The sequence below is a fragment of the Salarias fasciatus genome, chromosome 5, assembly GCF_902148845.1.
Source record: "Salarias fasciatus chromosome 5, fSalaFa1.1, whole genome shotgun sequence".
Taxonomy (NCBI): Eukaryota; Metazoa; Chordata; class Actinopteri; order Blenniiformes; family Blenniidae; genus Salarias; species Salarias fasciatus.
In genome coordinates, this window is record NC_043749.1 from 17,099,031 (window position 1) to 17,112,692 (window position 13,662).

The following is a 13,662-nucleotide window of genomic DNA, read 5'->3' on the forward strand; positions in this document are numbered from 1 at the left end:
ACTTCATAATACGCTTGTTTTGAGTTATTTATGTTACATTTTCAACAATTAATCGATGTATTCAAGCTAAGAGGCAGAAAATCAACTTAATAATCAATTTTCTCCAATTTATTCCGGAGAAGAAATCAGTGAGTCAGGAGGAAGTTAAGCAAACAATAAATATAAACAATAAACAAGTCCTCAAACCACAGAGATAATCCAACTGTTAACTGAAAGCGTGTGCTGAATCAAAACAATGTTTTTCAAAAATGTAGAACTAAGTCAGATTAAACTAAAACATTTTAAAGTGTCAACGTATATTTTATGACACGATCAAACCGCTTGACAAACAGCTTATGATGCCAACATCTGAGACAGCCATATGTCCAACACCATCAATCATTAAGAGTGAAAAGATACAGAAAGTTAGTATAAACTGAACCGATTTCATAAAATTTTCCACTATGAATACTTTTTGCCTTCAGACGAGGTTAGATACCACATCATGTAAACTGGCTCTTTTCTACCATTAAAAATAATCATCTCTAAAACACTTTGGCAAAAACAAGAGAGCAGAGCTTCACTGAGAGGATTTACTGCTTTTCCTCAGAGACACTCTGAAAGATTCTTACTGAACATTCATTACTTTTTATGCACTTTTTATTATCGAATCACCTCAAGGATTTGATTGCCTTTAAATGTTAACACCTCTGGATTATGGTTTTTATGATTTACAGTTTTTGAAAATCCCATTTTATTTTTAAGCTGCACTTGATCACATTTCTGTCTGAAAGTAATTCTTTTCAGCTTCAGTTCAGTTCAGGTCTCTCACCCTGAACTCGCACTTATTAACAATGGCGAACTTTCATTCACCTTTTTCTTGTCGCTGCCCTGAGCCTCTGTGCATTTGGTTTGTAATGTGACCTCTGCAACATCGGCTTTATATTTGGCATTGTAATGTTTTCCCTTTAAAAAACGAAATTTGTTGCAGAGCGACTCATGCTCAGTGAGATTTACTTACATGGATAATTTCCATAACGAAGAAGCACTTATGCTTGTTGTCAGACATAAAACAAAAAAAAATGTCCTCCTAACTTTTTCAATACTAAATAAATTATAAAAAAAAAATACTACAAGCCTGCAAACGCTGCATTCTGAAATATTTTAAACACGATTATTTCCAATCCACGACTGTGTGCCTTTTAATCCTTAAAAAAAGTACTGTTCACAGAAAAAAAAATGTATATGGTCCAACAAGCAAATGTCTAACTGGCAGCTAGTTGACAATCAATAGTTTCTTCTTGGGGAGGGGGCAGAACTCCGGTATTGGTTGGAAATGTACACCGATATACTGAATGACTAGTCAAATTATAATATTCACCTTGCAAACTACTGGAAAACACATTCTGTGCTACCTAAGAACATATGGATCATGTTAAGAAATCTGAACCAGTTTTGTCAATCCCATTGTTTTTCCAGAGAAATTATTTAAGATAATTAACATTTTGACCATGTTCAATATCTCATGGCCAGAGGGCGTCTTTGCAGGTATGTTTCAAAAAACAGTCCTTGCAGCTGAGGATTGTAAACATGGATTTAGGAAGAAACGGTACATTTTTGCAGTGTTGGGCTTTTTATCCTGAGTCGTTCCACAGTTTCACTCTCTGTCAGAAAGTCTGAACTCCCTCCATCATATCGGAGTTGTTTGACAAGCTCATCAGATAACGCAGCAAGTTAAAAGGAAATGTCAGGTCTGTGTGTGTGCGTGTGTGTGTGTGTGTGTGTGTGTGTGTGTGTGTGTGTGTGTGTGTGTGTGTGTTGTCCTCTCTGACCCCCACTCGCTGCTCCTCTGTAGGATAGCGGTTCTCTGGAGAAGAGAAATCCTATCAGTCTCAATGGCCAGAGAGACGCAGGCAAAGACACCGAGGTGCTTCACAGTAATTTCACAGCCATCAGGCCTCATCGCCGTGAGGGGGCAGAGGGTTCGGGATCGTGGCAGCCGTGGGGCGAAGAGAAATGGGCCCCGGCTAGGAGAAGCCTCCCTTTCCACTCAGCCCGCTGCTAAATGCTATTCTCTGCTTTCTCATCCCTTCAGACAAGCACACACACGGAGCCCTGCTTTTCCACAACAGGAGGCGCATCCTGACAACTTTATTTACATTCATGAAACCTGAAATACTCAAACTCACACAAATACATGTATGAGTGCATCCTAAAGCAGGGACTGTCATAAGTACATCTTCTGTAGTGCTGTATCCACCTTGCAGACACCCACACACACCTTTCTTTTTAGCCCACACGTCATTTAAAGCCTTTTATCGATATCTACATATTTTTATATCATAAAATAACATGTTTGATGCATACATTCACACCAGTATGATGAGTCTCTGTCTACACTAAAACATTCTTGTTCATACTGCATTGATATATGTTAAAGCTCGTGTCCGGAGTTTTGAAAGAGAGAGGTTTTTTTTAATCCAATGTCTCGAGGTTCCCCCTCCCTCTGCTTTCACGAGCGACCAAGCCACGCCCCTTTAATTGTGCACGCTATTATCCGTCCGGTGAAAATGAGAGCCTCCGAGTCCTACAGCATCCTACATGTTTAGCTGTTTACGGTGGATGTTCAGCAGACAGTGGATATATCCGAGGTGAGCGCGGTGGCTGCTGCGTGGCTAACTCACCTCTGCCTGGGCGAGCGGCCGTGCTCTCTGGCTGCGCGCACACTTTGATTGACAACACGAGAATGCGGAAGCTCGAAATCTATTGGCTGACGCTGACCGGCGCTTTTTCGGATAACATGGGGGTCTATGAGACGAAGGCGGAGCTCATAAATTAATTTTTATATTGCTTTATGCTAATATTATATTGTAGTATCGAACCAGACTGACACATTTAAGCTCTGTTGAAAAATGATACATACATTGGAAACGAACGGAAACTCCGGACACGAGCTTTAATATTTAACTTTGATATGGAATTAATGTGGAAAGACTCCATATTCACACCCAAACCACCGCCAGACAATGGATCCTGTGCGCTTTTAAATCAACTCGTCTGCATTTGTTCATGTGCATCGCACAGTTCTAATTGCTATTTTACTACATTTTCTCCCATACTGAGAAGTACACACTGAAAGAAATACATTATTCAAGTCCAAACTGTTGTTCATGACAGAAAGGCGAGCTTACAAAATGCAGGGGTAACAGCGAGATTTCCATACATGAAACCCACATACCAACAATCCCGTGGATATTTACGGGATATTTACTGGCCTGGGCTCACAGCCACTGCCTCCGGCCAACTGACTGCACTTCTAACTGATTCTGCAGTGATGGAGACAAATAAAGACAAAGAGGAGAAACGCAGGAAACAAATCATCCACTCCAACCAATGAGCTTAATTCGAGTAGCCGATTCACCCTCTCATCTTATTATGTCCGGGAGGAGGGCAGAGTCAGCCTCAGGTCAGAGTCGATCTCTGTCTCTCTCTGTGTCTCTTTCTGTGTCGTTGTTGCATCTCAACCCTGCTTGTTCACTGTGGCTGCTTTAGTTTATCCGAAATCTCTCAATCCATTAGTCAGACTTAGTCATTCTTTTGCATATATGCATTTAATGCTCCTCTAATAGTCAACACTGATTTCTAAAAAGTCACTATACATTGTCAAATATGCTCAGAATCATTTCCACCAACATTTATTTGTCCTTTCTGTCTTTTACATAACTATGTGAAAAGAACAAATAACTGAATCCACCTCTCCGTCACGTAGTGTTTCTGAGCAAGACGCCCGCAGCCTGCCAGCAGTCTACTACACAGCGTGTGGAGTCATGATGCCTGAACGAGCATTTGGGGACCAGAGGGGATGAGAGAGGAGATTATCAGGCTCCGGAGCGAGCCAGCTGCCACTGGAGCTGTGTGGGCACTGCTACATCCCGGCTCTCCTTTCCCTTTTTATCTCTGCGCCGCTTTCATGGTCACCCTCATTAAACAGCGGCGATAGCAAATGTTTTTCTTGCCCAGGCGCTGTCAGAGGTAAGGAGAACTGGCAGAGCCTTTAACATCAGAAACGCTCGAGATGAAGTGCTCTCACTGCGTCCAGCGGTGCAGATTTAAGAAACACAGCGTAGCACATTTATTATGGTGTGTGAAAAATAGATGAAGTGAGAACAGACTGCTCCAGCTGACGAGAAAAGTTCATTATTTACAAGAATGGGTCTGGAAGGGGATGTGCGAAAGTATTATTACCACTGATGCTACAGATTGAAAGATAAAGCTAAATATATTATATTCCAATATGAATAGCTCTGACATCAGGAAACACTGTCAGATCGGATGAAACGACATGGACGAGGCTTCTACGATCGGCCACGGACGGTGAACAACGCCATAAGTGCTCAATCCAGACAACAAGATGTATGGTCAACCCTGGCGAGATTGCCGGAGTCACAAAGAATAACACAGAACATAATTAAATAAACCACAGTGTGGTCATGAATAAACCCAACAATCATGTCTTTTGACTTGAAGAGCTTTACAGAGGCTCGGGGAAAACATCCAAACTTCTCACAGAAAGGACCAAGCAGCTCCAGCTGAGATCGACTTCTTGTGAGGCAACAGTACGAATCAACACATCACAACACTTTTTCATCTAAGATAAGACATAAGGAGGCAGATCATTAGTATGAGCATGACTCTTTTACAAATCACTGAAGCTTGTGTCGTACAAACCTCTGATCCTCCTGAAAGACCACATAATGCACCATCAGGGGAATGTAAAGAATGCAGTGTTCAATAGTTTGGGAGGATAAAATTAATTTCTGAATCAGACAGACATCAGGTCACAAGTTCCAGAAACTTCAAATATTAGTTTCCCTGCTCACGGTAGAATAATGGTCATTTTAAGCACATCTGCACCAATTTGGTTGACATTAAAAACCATTGTTTGAGTTTACTTCTACCTAAAACACACTATATGCAAGCAAATTGATTTAAAGGAAAAATGCACAATAAACTGCTTCATTGAATCATCTGCTCCAATCTATATAAGTCCTTGTGGCAGATGTAGATGTGAAATTGGTCACAATTTGGTGTTTTTGACTTTCACAATGATCAAAGTCACCCCATCCCCGTGTTCTGAACACACATCCCTTTAAATCAAAGTTTCATTTGGCTTAAAAAGGCACGAAAAAAAGAAGCCAAACAGGTATCGAAACTAAAATAAAAATTTAAAAAGAAAAAAAAGCCCATGGCTGAAGTCCAGTAATATTGATATGGAGACTGAGTGGCTGAAGGAAATAACAGAGCAGCTGCAACAGTCCAGTAATTTTCCAGATGGAAACATTTCATTCAATTGATGACATTTAGGAGGCTCCGCCTAAAATAAAATATCTATTACCGTCTTCAACTCAATCTAGGCTCATATAATAACATAGATACTGCACCACCCATCCTCTCTCAGGCGCTTTATTACGCACAGTTCACTTTTTACTGGGATTGTTGTGGAGAAGTGTTTACTCAGTGGCTTGGACGTGCATCAGCATTTTTATATTTGCCAGACCTGTTTGGTCGGACATTACAGAACACTGGTTCGTCTGGAAATATCTGAATATCAGGGAAATTCATTTCATTTCTTTCAACCGAGCACCTTGAAATGTTTAGTCTGCTCTACCCACAATTTAATCCAAAATACAAAGCCCTATTTCATTTTTGTATATATTCATCCTGCTGTATCATTGCCTGCACAATCCTCCACATACACACAGCTGTAATCTGTTTAACCAAGCATGAACAATACTTCAGGTACTTCATTTTTTTTTAATCAGCAAAGTTAGTTCTATTCCACAAGCTGGAAATAGTTGTAATTCGAAGCCAGATGGTCCTGAAAACCTGCTCCATTTAAACTGTTCTCAAGGTAAAATTGAGAAAAAAAAAAAGAAAAAAGAAAAAAAAAACAAGATTTAGTCATGCGGCGGAACGCTTCTTTTGTTAGGTCTGTCCTCTAAAAACTGAGCGAACCCACCGACATTCACTGATTTCTTTAACACCTTGATGAAGTAATGAAAAGCAATTTGGCCTCTGAGAGGCCGTTACTAATGGCTCTCGCTCACGCTGATGATAAATGTCTCATTATTAAATCAACCTTTAATCAGAAGATTTGCAGATTTTTGAGGATCAGGGTTTTTTTCTGAGTGTTTGCTCCAAAAAGTCCTTCTTTCTGGGGGTCTCACACACACACACACACACACACACACACACACACACACACACACACACACACACACACACACACACACACACACACACACACACACATACAACAGCTCATAACATGCTATTCACTCTGAATCCTGTCAATATCACACCAGAAGCATTTGCTAGTCTGAAAAAACATATCCTTTTACTCAATTAAAATCCCTGCAGTGCATGTCTGCTCTATTAAAGCTTCGTTAAGGTTAAGTACTACTGTAAAATCTAGCAGGCTGTGCACACATTACAAGTCCCAAGACTTCCACTGTCTCTCACTCCTGCAGAAGCTAATGCATGCTCAAAGTGTATGTGCATGAGTATGTGCATTGCAAAGCTTCTGCTTTGTAAGAATCACCATGGAAATGCATCATCCTCGTGGTGCGTTTCCCATCTCCGCAGACAGCTTGCACCAGTGGAGGATGTACAGTAGCGCTGCTGTTCGCTGCATTTCTTATTATGCAGAGTTCAATCCAATTCCAGGTTAAAGTGACGTTAAATTAGATGCCATATCTAAAAGATAGCAGCGTGTTATCATCCCGGCATCACAGACACGCTGTTAGCGCTGCCGCAGCATCGCGGGACTGCCTGTACCGGAGGAAAACAATTATTATCTCCAAATAGGGGGGGGCACCATCCGTAGAAATTTTAATTAAAAGACTGGCAGAGTTTCATCTCAGTGTGACAACTCCATTATTTTCCAATGATAAACCAGTCTCCTAGCAGAACAAATTTATTTCAAATGGAGTGACTTCCACTGGCAGTTTAAGTGGGCAGGCCCAGCTAATCGTTTTCCTGACCTTGGCATTTTGATACCGGGCTGAAGTAGTGAGGTGAGTCTGAAATTGGAGTGATTATTCAAATGTGGCGACACTGAGCTTTAAGTCGACTTTAACTCTCAACTCCCCGACGGAACAGCAGCACAGACTCTCGAAGTATCGTCTCATTATCGCAGGTAAGTATCCAAAGCGGCAGCATTACAGCCGTCAGCGTGAGCGACACATGTCCAGCTCTTACCTTCGTCTGGATCGTTCCTGGCCGACGCCTCCAGGAGCGCCACGCTGGCGGCGAACGAAACGTGCCTCTTGGACTCGTGGGACTGCAGGAGGTTGTTGGCGTTGCGGCCCTTCTTGTCGGCCTTCCGCTTCTTGTTCTGCATCTCCTTCTCGTACACGGCCCATCTCTTCAGCTGCTGGGTTCGCCGCTTCTGGGCCGCCCGCAGCCTCTCCAGGCTGGGCACCTTGTCCAGCTGCTGCAGCTCCTGGATCAGCTCCAGGTGGTTGGCCATGGCGGCGGCTGGGGTGGAGGGAGCGGGGCGGACAGCAGTGGCGGGAGCGGCGGTGGAGGCGGGGATCAGGACTCTAGCGCGGGCTGCACCTTCGGCGAAGGCCTCCTCCCATTATCGTCACCATCATCCTTTTAGTAGCAGTAAACAGCCTGAGGGAGAAGACGGAGAAAAAGAGGCTGTTCAGACAAATACAGTCCCAAAATGTTTCTTTTTTTTATTTTTTTAAATGAATAAAAAAAAAGGCAGGGTGCTGAGGATAGCTTCAGGGTAGGGTGAAGCTTCCAAATAAGAGAAGAGGAAGGTCAGTAAGAAAAATCGTGGGCACAGGTGATTGGTGCGAAGACAGAAGGTATTGGAAGCAGACGAGCCGCTGGACCACCGTGCAGCCCAGTACTGTATATTCACAGCATGAAATATTAAAAAAAAAAAAAAACCTGTTAAAGTATGTCAAAAAAACACAAACTCAATTTCAACCAGCTGGAAATTTAATAAAACAGGCTGGTAAGCAAAAAGGGGAAAATGCAAAGTGTCATTTCAAGTAAATTCACTTTGCTTTTGTGAAGTCTTTCCAGGAAATGCTGGCACTTTAAAATGAGCTTTGGTATGATGCACAACAATAAAATGCACAGAGCGGCATTTCGGTGGCCTAGTTACACAAACCAGCGATCGCATCCACTAAGTGCTGAGCAAACGGCATTTCTACGGTTTATGTGCTTCTATTATCATAACAATACAAGTATCCTTGGCCGAGGTTGTCATAAAGGTGAAATAACAGTAAGAGCAATCTTTTTATTTTGATGGATTCCATTTCCGCTCATTAATGCGTTTTAAATGGATCCCTCGCCAAAAGCAGGACATTTGAGTAAACGAGGGATAAACGCACCTCGATGAGAATGGGGGTCACTTTTTTCAATTTCTACCCGAATGACTAAGCACGGGTTAATGCCTCTCGTTTCCATTCTCTCTGTGAGCCGTTGCACAGTCGCGTCTGCCAGGCTCCGACAAGGTTAACCGCTTCCTCTTCGCTATAAAGCAACGTCTGCATAATGACTAACTGATAAGGAGTGAGGACACAAAAAAAAAATTAAAAAAAAAAACGTAGTGGGGCAGCGAGCTGAAGCGGGGATTTTTCGATGATGTTGCTTCTTTCTGGTTGTAAACATGCACAACAGTGTCTTTTTTTCTCTGACAACTGAAAGCCACCCCAACAAAGCCAGACTTCAGTTTGTTTTCACTTTCAGGGACCGGCAGGGAGAGACGATTCGTTCAGCAAGTATATGAAAATACTCCAGAATAATCATCTCAAAGCTGAAAACAATGCTTTGTTGGTATTTAAGGATCAACAGCAGGGCCACAAAAGTTTGAAATAGGATGGAAAATAGAGAATTTGGGATACATACACACAGCCTGCAGTGATTATTCAGTCTGCTTCCTTTAAACAGCACTCTTGAACAATGCGCGGACATTTAAACCAGAGCCAAGAAAACCTCCCCCTGATGAAAGTGCGGCCCGTTTCCAATCACAAACACAAACATAAAAAAATAAATGACAGGCTGCAAGATTCCAACAGCTTTGGAATCAATATATTTTATGCATGAAACCTCACTATTTGACAAGCAATGACAAATACGTCTTTCTGACTGCAGCCAGACGCTAACGCGACGAAATACTGCCGCTGCTGCGTCTAGTCTGTCTGCCACCGACCTCGTTCTACATTTCCTCTGCAAACAGCCACCAAACTGTTGAAAACATGGACAGGAAACAAGACGCATAATCACTTCCGACAGCGTTGGTTTCAAGCGTCACCAACGCATCTCCGTGTGTGTGTGCGTGTGTGTGTATACCGTTAAGTGTGCGTCTCCAGGACAGAAACTTGAACTGAATTTCAGTGGGGTTTTTTTCTAAACAAAGACAAATTTATAAACGACGAGCGGCGAATGAGTCTGTAGGCTCGCAGTGAGTGAGAATGTTTTCAACACAGCCAAATGGTTTACGGCGAGTGATTTGTAAAGACTGGGTCAGGACCCAGCAGGTTGATCACAAGAGGATTAACAGCAGGGTTTCAAATTATTCAGCAGGATTTTCAAACCGGAGCTGTCAGCAACTTTTCCCTCCCGTTAAATCCTCCAAGAAAAAAAAAAAAAAAAAAAGCAGACAGCAGATGCAGAAACGCAGACTGTGTGTTTGTGAATGAACTGTAAAAAAGCAATTGTTGTGGCGTGAAAATACAGTTTGATTCAAAATCATGAATTAAAAAAAATGCTATAATCCACACCAGAGAAAATACGATAAGTTCTCATTCATATAATCCCTCTTTTTTATATTTTTTAAGTATTTCTGTGTACGTTTCTGCCAATAGCAAAAGGATGTCTACATATTTGTTCACATAAATAAAAGACCTAATCTTTTATTTTAGGCACAAAATATTTATATATATATTTTTGACAATCTTATAAAGAAAAATTCTTATTATAAAAAAAAAAAACTTCAACTCGCCACTTCATATGGGTCATAAACAGAAAAAAAAACGCAATAGAGAAATAATAGAGCATATCTACCTCTCTAGGCATCACGCTGTGGTTGGTATTAATTCCTCACATGTAAACATGCTCCGCTGCACCGCAGGTGATCCCCGCAGCACTGAGAGAATTACACGAGCGCCGTGGTATTGTTCTTTCTGTCAGTATCATCTGTTGCCGACATGCTGCTCCTTCCTCACAGAAGCACATCCACTCGAAACGAAAGCGTAACCCTTGAGTTCGCCTCAATGCAGCGTCAGGGCTGCAGCAGGAAGAGCATCACGCCGGCTGGAAGGTAGATGACGTGGAAAGACCCCGAACCACATCGTTCTAGAGAATCTAAACGCACCCTGGTCTCAATGGTGTCGCTAATGTTCAAATTTATGGTTTACTGTGAATAAAAATTTCTGAGTTGCAAAGTTTTATAGCCTCTTTTTTTTTTTTATCAGTGACATTAAAACTCGCTCACTAAAACCACTTTGCTTTCCTTTCTTTTTTTTTCTTTAAGTCAGAGGTCTTCCTCCAGTTCATAAAAGCTATTTTCAGTTTCAGCGTGTGTGTGTGTGTGTGTGTGTGTGTGTGTGTGTGTGTGTGTGTGTGTGTGTGTGTGTGTGTACGGTTAAGTGTATGTTTCCAGGACAGAAACCTGGTGCAGTGCACTTCAGTTTTCTTTGAAACAAAGACATCTGTATGTGAAAGCCAATGCCTCATAATTAGTCCTCTGTGAAACGTCGCCGAGGACAGAATCCACCACATGTAACCTAACTTCCATAAAAAATTGTATGTGACAATATAAATAAATGTGACAGTTTTATTAGAATCATTGTTTACAGTTTTTCTTCATGTACTCTGCTTTCCCCAACAACCCAAAAACATAATGTTGAGGTAAGTAAGTAAGTAATGTGATTTCAAATCAACTGGAGATGTGCCTCTGTCTAAAAAGTGGGATGGTGACAAATTCATAAAGTAGCATGATGAATGGACCACTTTTGGGTGAAGTCTTCATTTCACTTTTGGTTCAACATGACTGCTGTTAAGATTTTGTTATTTGAGGCAACTAGGTATAAAAGATGTGTAATAAGATGCTTTTTTTTTTTTTTTTACATGAGCCAATTTATTTTACAGCATGCTGCGTTTTACAAGGTAGAATTTCATTTTGATGAGTCGTAATTGACGCCACGTGCACAACCTCTCTCCATCTGAGACGCGAGCGCGGCAGGCAAAATGAATTACCTTCACACAGGACGCGTGACAAACAAGAACATCCACTGTTTTCTTTAGTGTCTTTGATGGTAAATAACATTAGCACAGGGAATATGAAACCCAGGAGCTACTGTGATCAAATCACAGTGGAGGTAACGATGTTATACACACACGCATGCACACACACACACACACGTAAACACCCAACACTCAACCAATATAACCAAAAAAAACCCACAACTGCATCAATCGGCAGGACACAAAATGTTTCTATCATCCAGCTTTCAGTGCAAATTATTCTCACAGCAGAAACCTCTTAAAATCTGACTTTGCTTTCTCATTTCCTACACATCTGAATAAACCTTTCATAACGTTTGCTTAGTGGAGACGTTCTTATCAGAGATGTGCTCAGCTGCAGTCAAACAGACACCTGATGCCGGGTGATTGTCCGGAGCCTTTCAGTACCAGACTGAATGGATTTCTTTTGAATTTATGACCGTAAAATTGCTACAAGGTCTGCAGAGAGCGAGTCCCTCAACATAACTAACTTAAAATATCTTACAGGTTATAAATATTACCATGCATTATTGATGAATGTTCATGGATGACAATTGAAATCTTGATGACTCATTAGAAAAACATTATAGAAGTAGAATTAATATCCGTTAAAGTAAGAAAGAGCTGCAGCCCTGGATGGTTTCACACTAATCTTGGCCGCATTTCAATGTTATAACCTCCAAACAGCAGAGAGTGGCCTCGAAGGCTTCTGCAGAGTGAAGTCTGCAGCTGGAAGACAGAACGATTCTGACTGAAACATATCTGCAGGTTTTCTCGTGTCTGAAACAATGATTACACTTTTATTATCTTATTGGGTCAAGACAGAAAACCTGTTAAATCTTCCAGTAAACATTTCTAATATGTAATCATGGCTGCAGAGGGAGAATATATCCAGTCTTGGTGCAGTCGGGGGCCTTCTCGTGTGCATACCTGGGTTTTTCCTCCAGGTTCTCTAGTTTAACCCCACAGTCCAAACATGCACATTTCAGGTCATGTGAATGTGTGTGTGTGTGTGACTCTCTCTGTGTTTGCCTCTGCTCATAGTCAGCTCAGCTGGGATCAGATCCAGCAGCTCTGAAAGGTATAAGGCACAGAATAAAATGGATGATGGACAGTCAAAGATAACAGTCGCCCAGAGAATCAATAAAAAGAATAAATCTGGACCTGCAGCTCGATATAGCTCATATTATCTGCGGGTAACCATCAGTAATTGGCAGATTAGAGTTGAAACTTCCTCACTCTTCGTTTTTAGTCTTGATAATGAGTTTTATCAGAGAGACGGCTGCAAAAAAAAACTAATCTACTCCTTCATTCAGGGTGACTTTTCTTTGCTTTCTTGCTTTATTTCAACACGCTGATTACGACGCTCTCGCGGAAAATACAAGCGAAGTTGACGCCGCCAGAACAACTCATGCAATTTTCCAAGAACACTGCAGATTATTTCAGAATAATAAACCACTTTTCCAACCCGAATACCCCGAAACCACGCGAGCGATTCGTCTGACGAGCTGCTGGGCAACGGCCCACCGTCGATAGGAAACAAGTACCTGAAGCGCTCAGTTTCACCGCGCATCACATGCTGACAGCTTCAATTTCACCATGCCTCAATCCGAACGGCGCAGCACAGAGGCGACGAGGAAGTTTCCATCCCATAATCCCACTGACGGCTCTCTGACAGACAAGACAAACCGTGAAATCACCAAATTTGGCCCACATGCAGTTTTTTGTTTTTTTTGTTCCTGCAAGATTAAAAGCAGGTGAAGATGAAAAACATGTCAGTGCATTTTTTAAGCAGCTGAAGATGGAAGAGAATAAATCATGGGTCGCCCTGAGGAGGAGGGGGGGAGGGGCAACGTCTTGCCCAGAGAACACTCCAGCAGAGCTGAACACTTGTAGTTGCGGCGATGTCGTAACGTGAGGCGAAGACAAAGTGAAGATGCGCGAGCGACGGGAGGCTGCGGGTGAAACTGTAAGCCCTCCGGTGAAATCACAGCCGGTCCCCAGGGCCAAGGCGGCAAATCACAGATTGACCTCAATCGGCTCCCCGGCTGCAGAAACCGGTGTGACACTCACACTTCGGTTTTTAACATTGTTGTGGAAAAAAAAAAAAAAAAAAAAAAAAAAAGAACGAGCAGCGCGAATTTCATACCGATTAACTGATAAAAAGCAGGTCAGACAATGAACATCAAACAGCTGCTGTTATCAGCAAACTGTTTACGCCCAGAGCAAACTCCCAGAATAGAGTGACAATTACAAACAGCTTTACACTCAGTTCTGCCTCCGAATTTATTCAGGCTGTTGTTTTCAGAAATTGGCGGTCTCTACACAAAGGACCCACTTTTGCTCTGATTACAAGGTCACAAAAATGCAAAT

The 13,662-nt window shown here is 41.9% G+C and overlaps 1 protein-coding gene across 2 annotated transcripts in view; it reads right to left on the reverse strand.

The window, feature by feature from the left end:
• The window catches only part of ppp1r16b (protein phosphatase 1, regulatory subunit 16B), a 97,105-nt gene that overhangs the window by 56,940 nt on the left and 26,503 nt on the right, over positions 1 to 13,662 (reverse strand). Inside the window, exons 1-2 of one of the 2 annotated variants that reach the window (XM_030091488.1) lie at positions 10,069 to 10,257; positions 7,240 to 7,659 (exon numbers count right to left, since the gene is read on the reverse strand). In XM_030091488.1, coding sequence (XP_029947348.1) covers positions 7,240 to 7,510 — 271 coding nt within the window. In that variant the 5' untranslated portion in view covers positions 7,511 to 7,659; positions 10,069 to 10,257. Of the gene's footprint in view, positions 1 to 7,239; positions 7,660 to 10,068; positions 10,258 to 13,662 lie in introns of those variants that run through there. The other variant, XM_030091487.1, reaches the window with a different exon arrangement.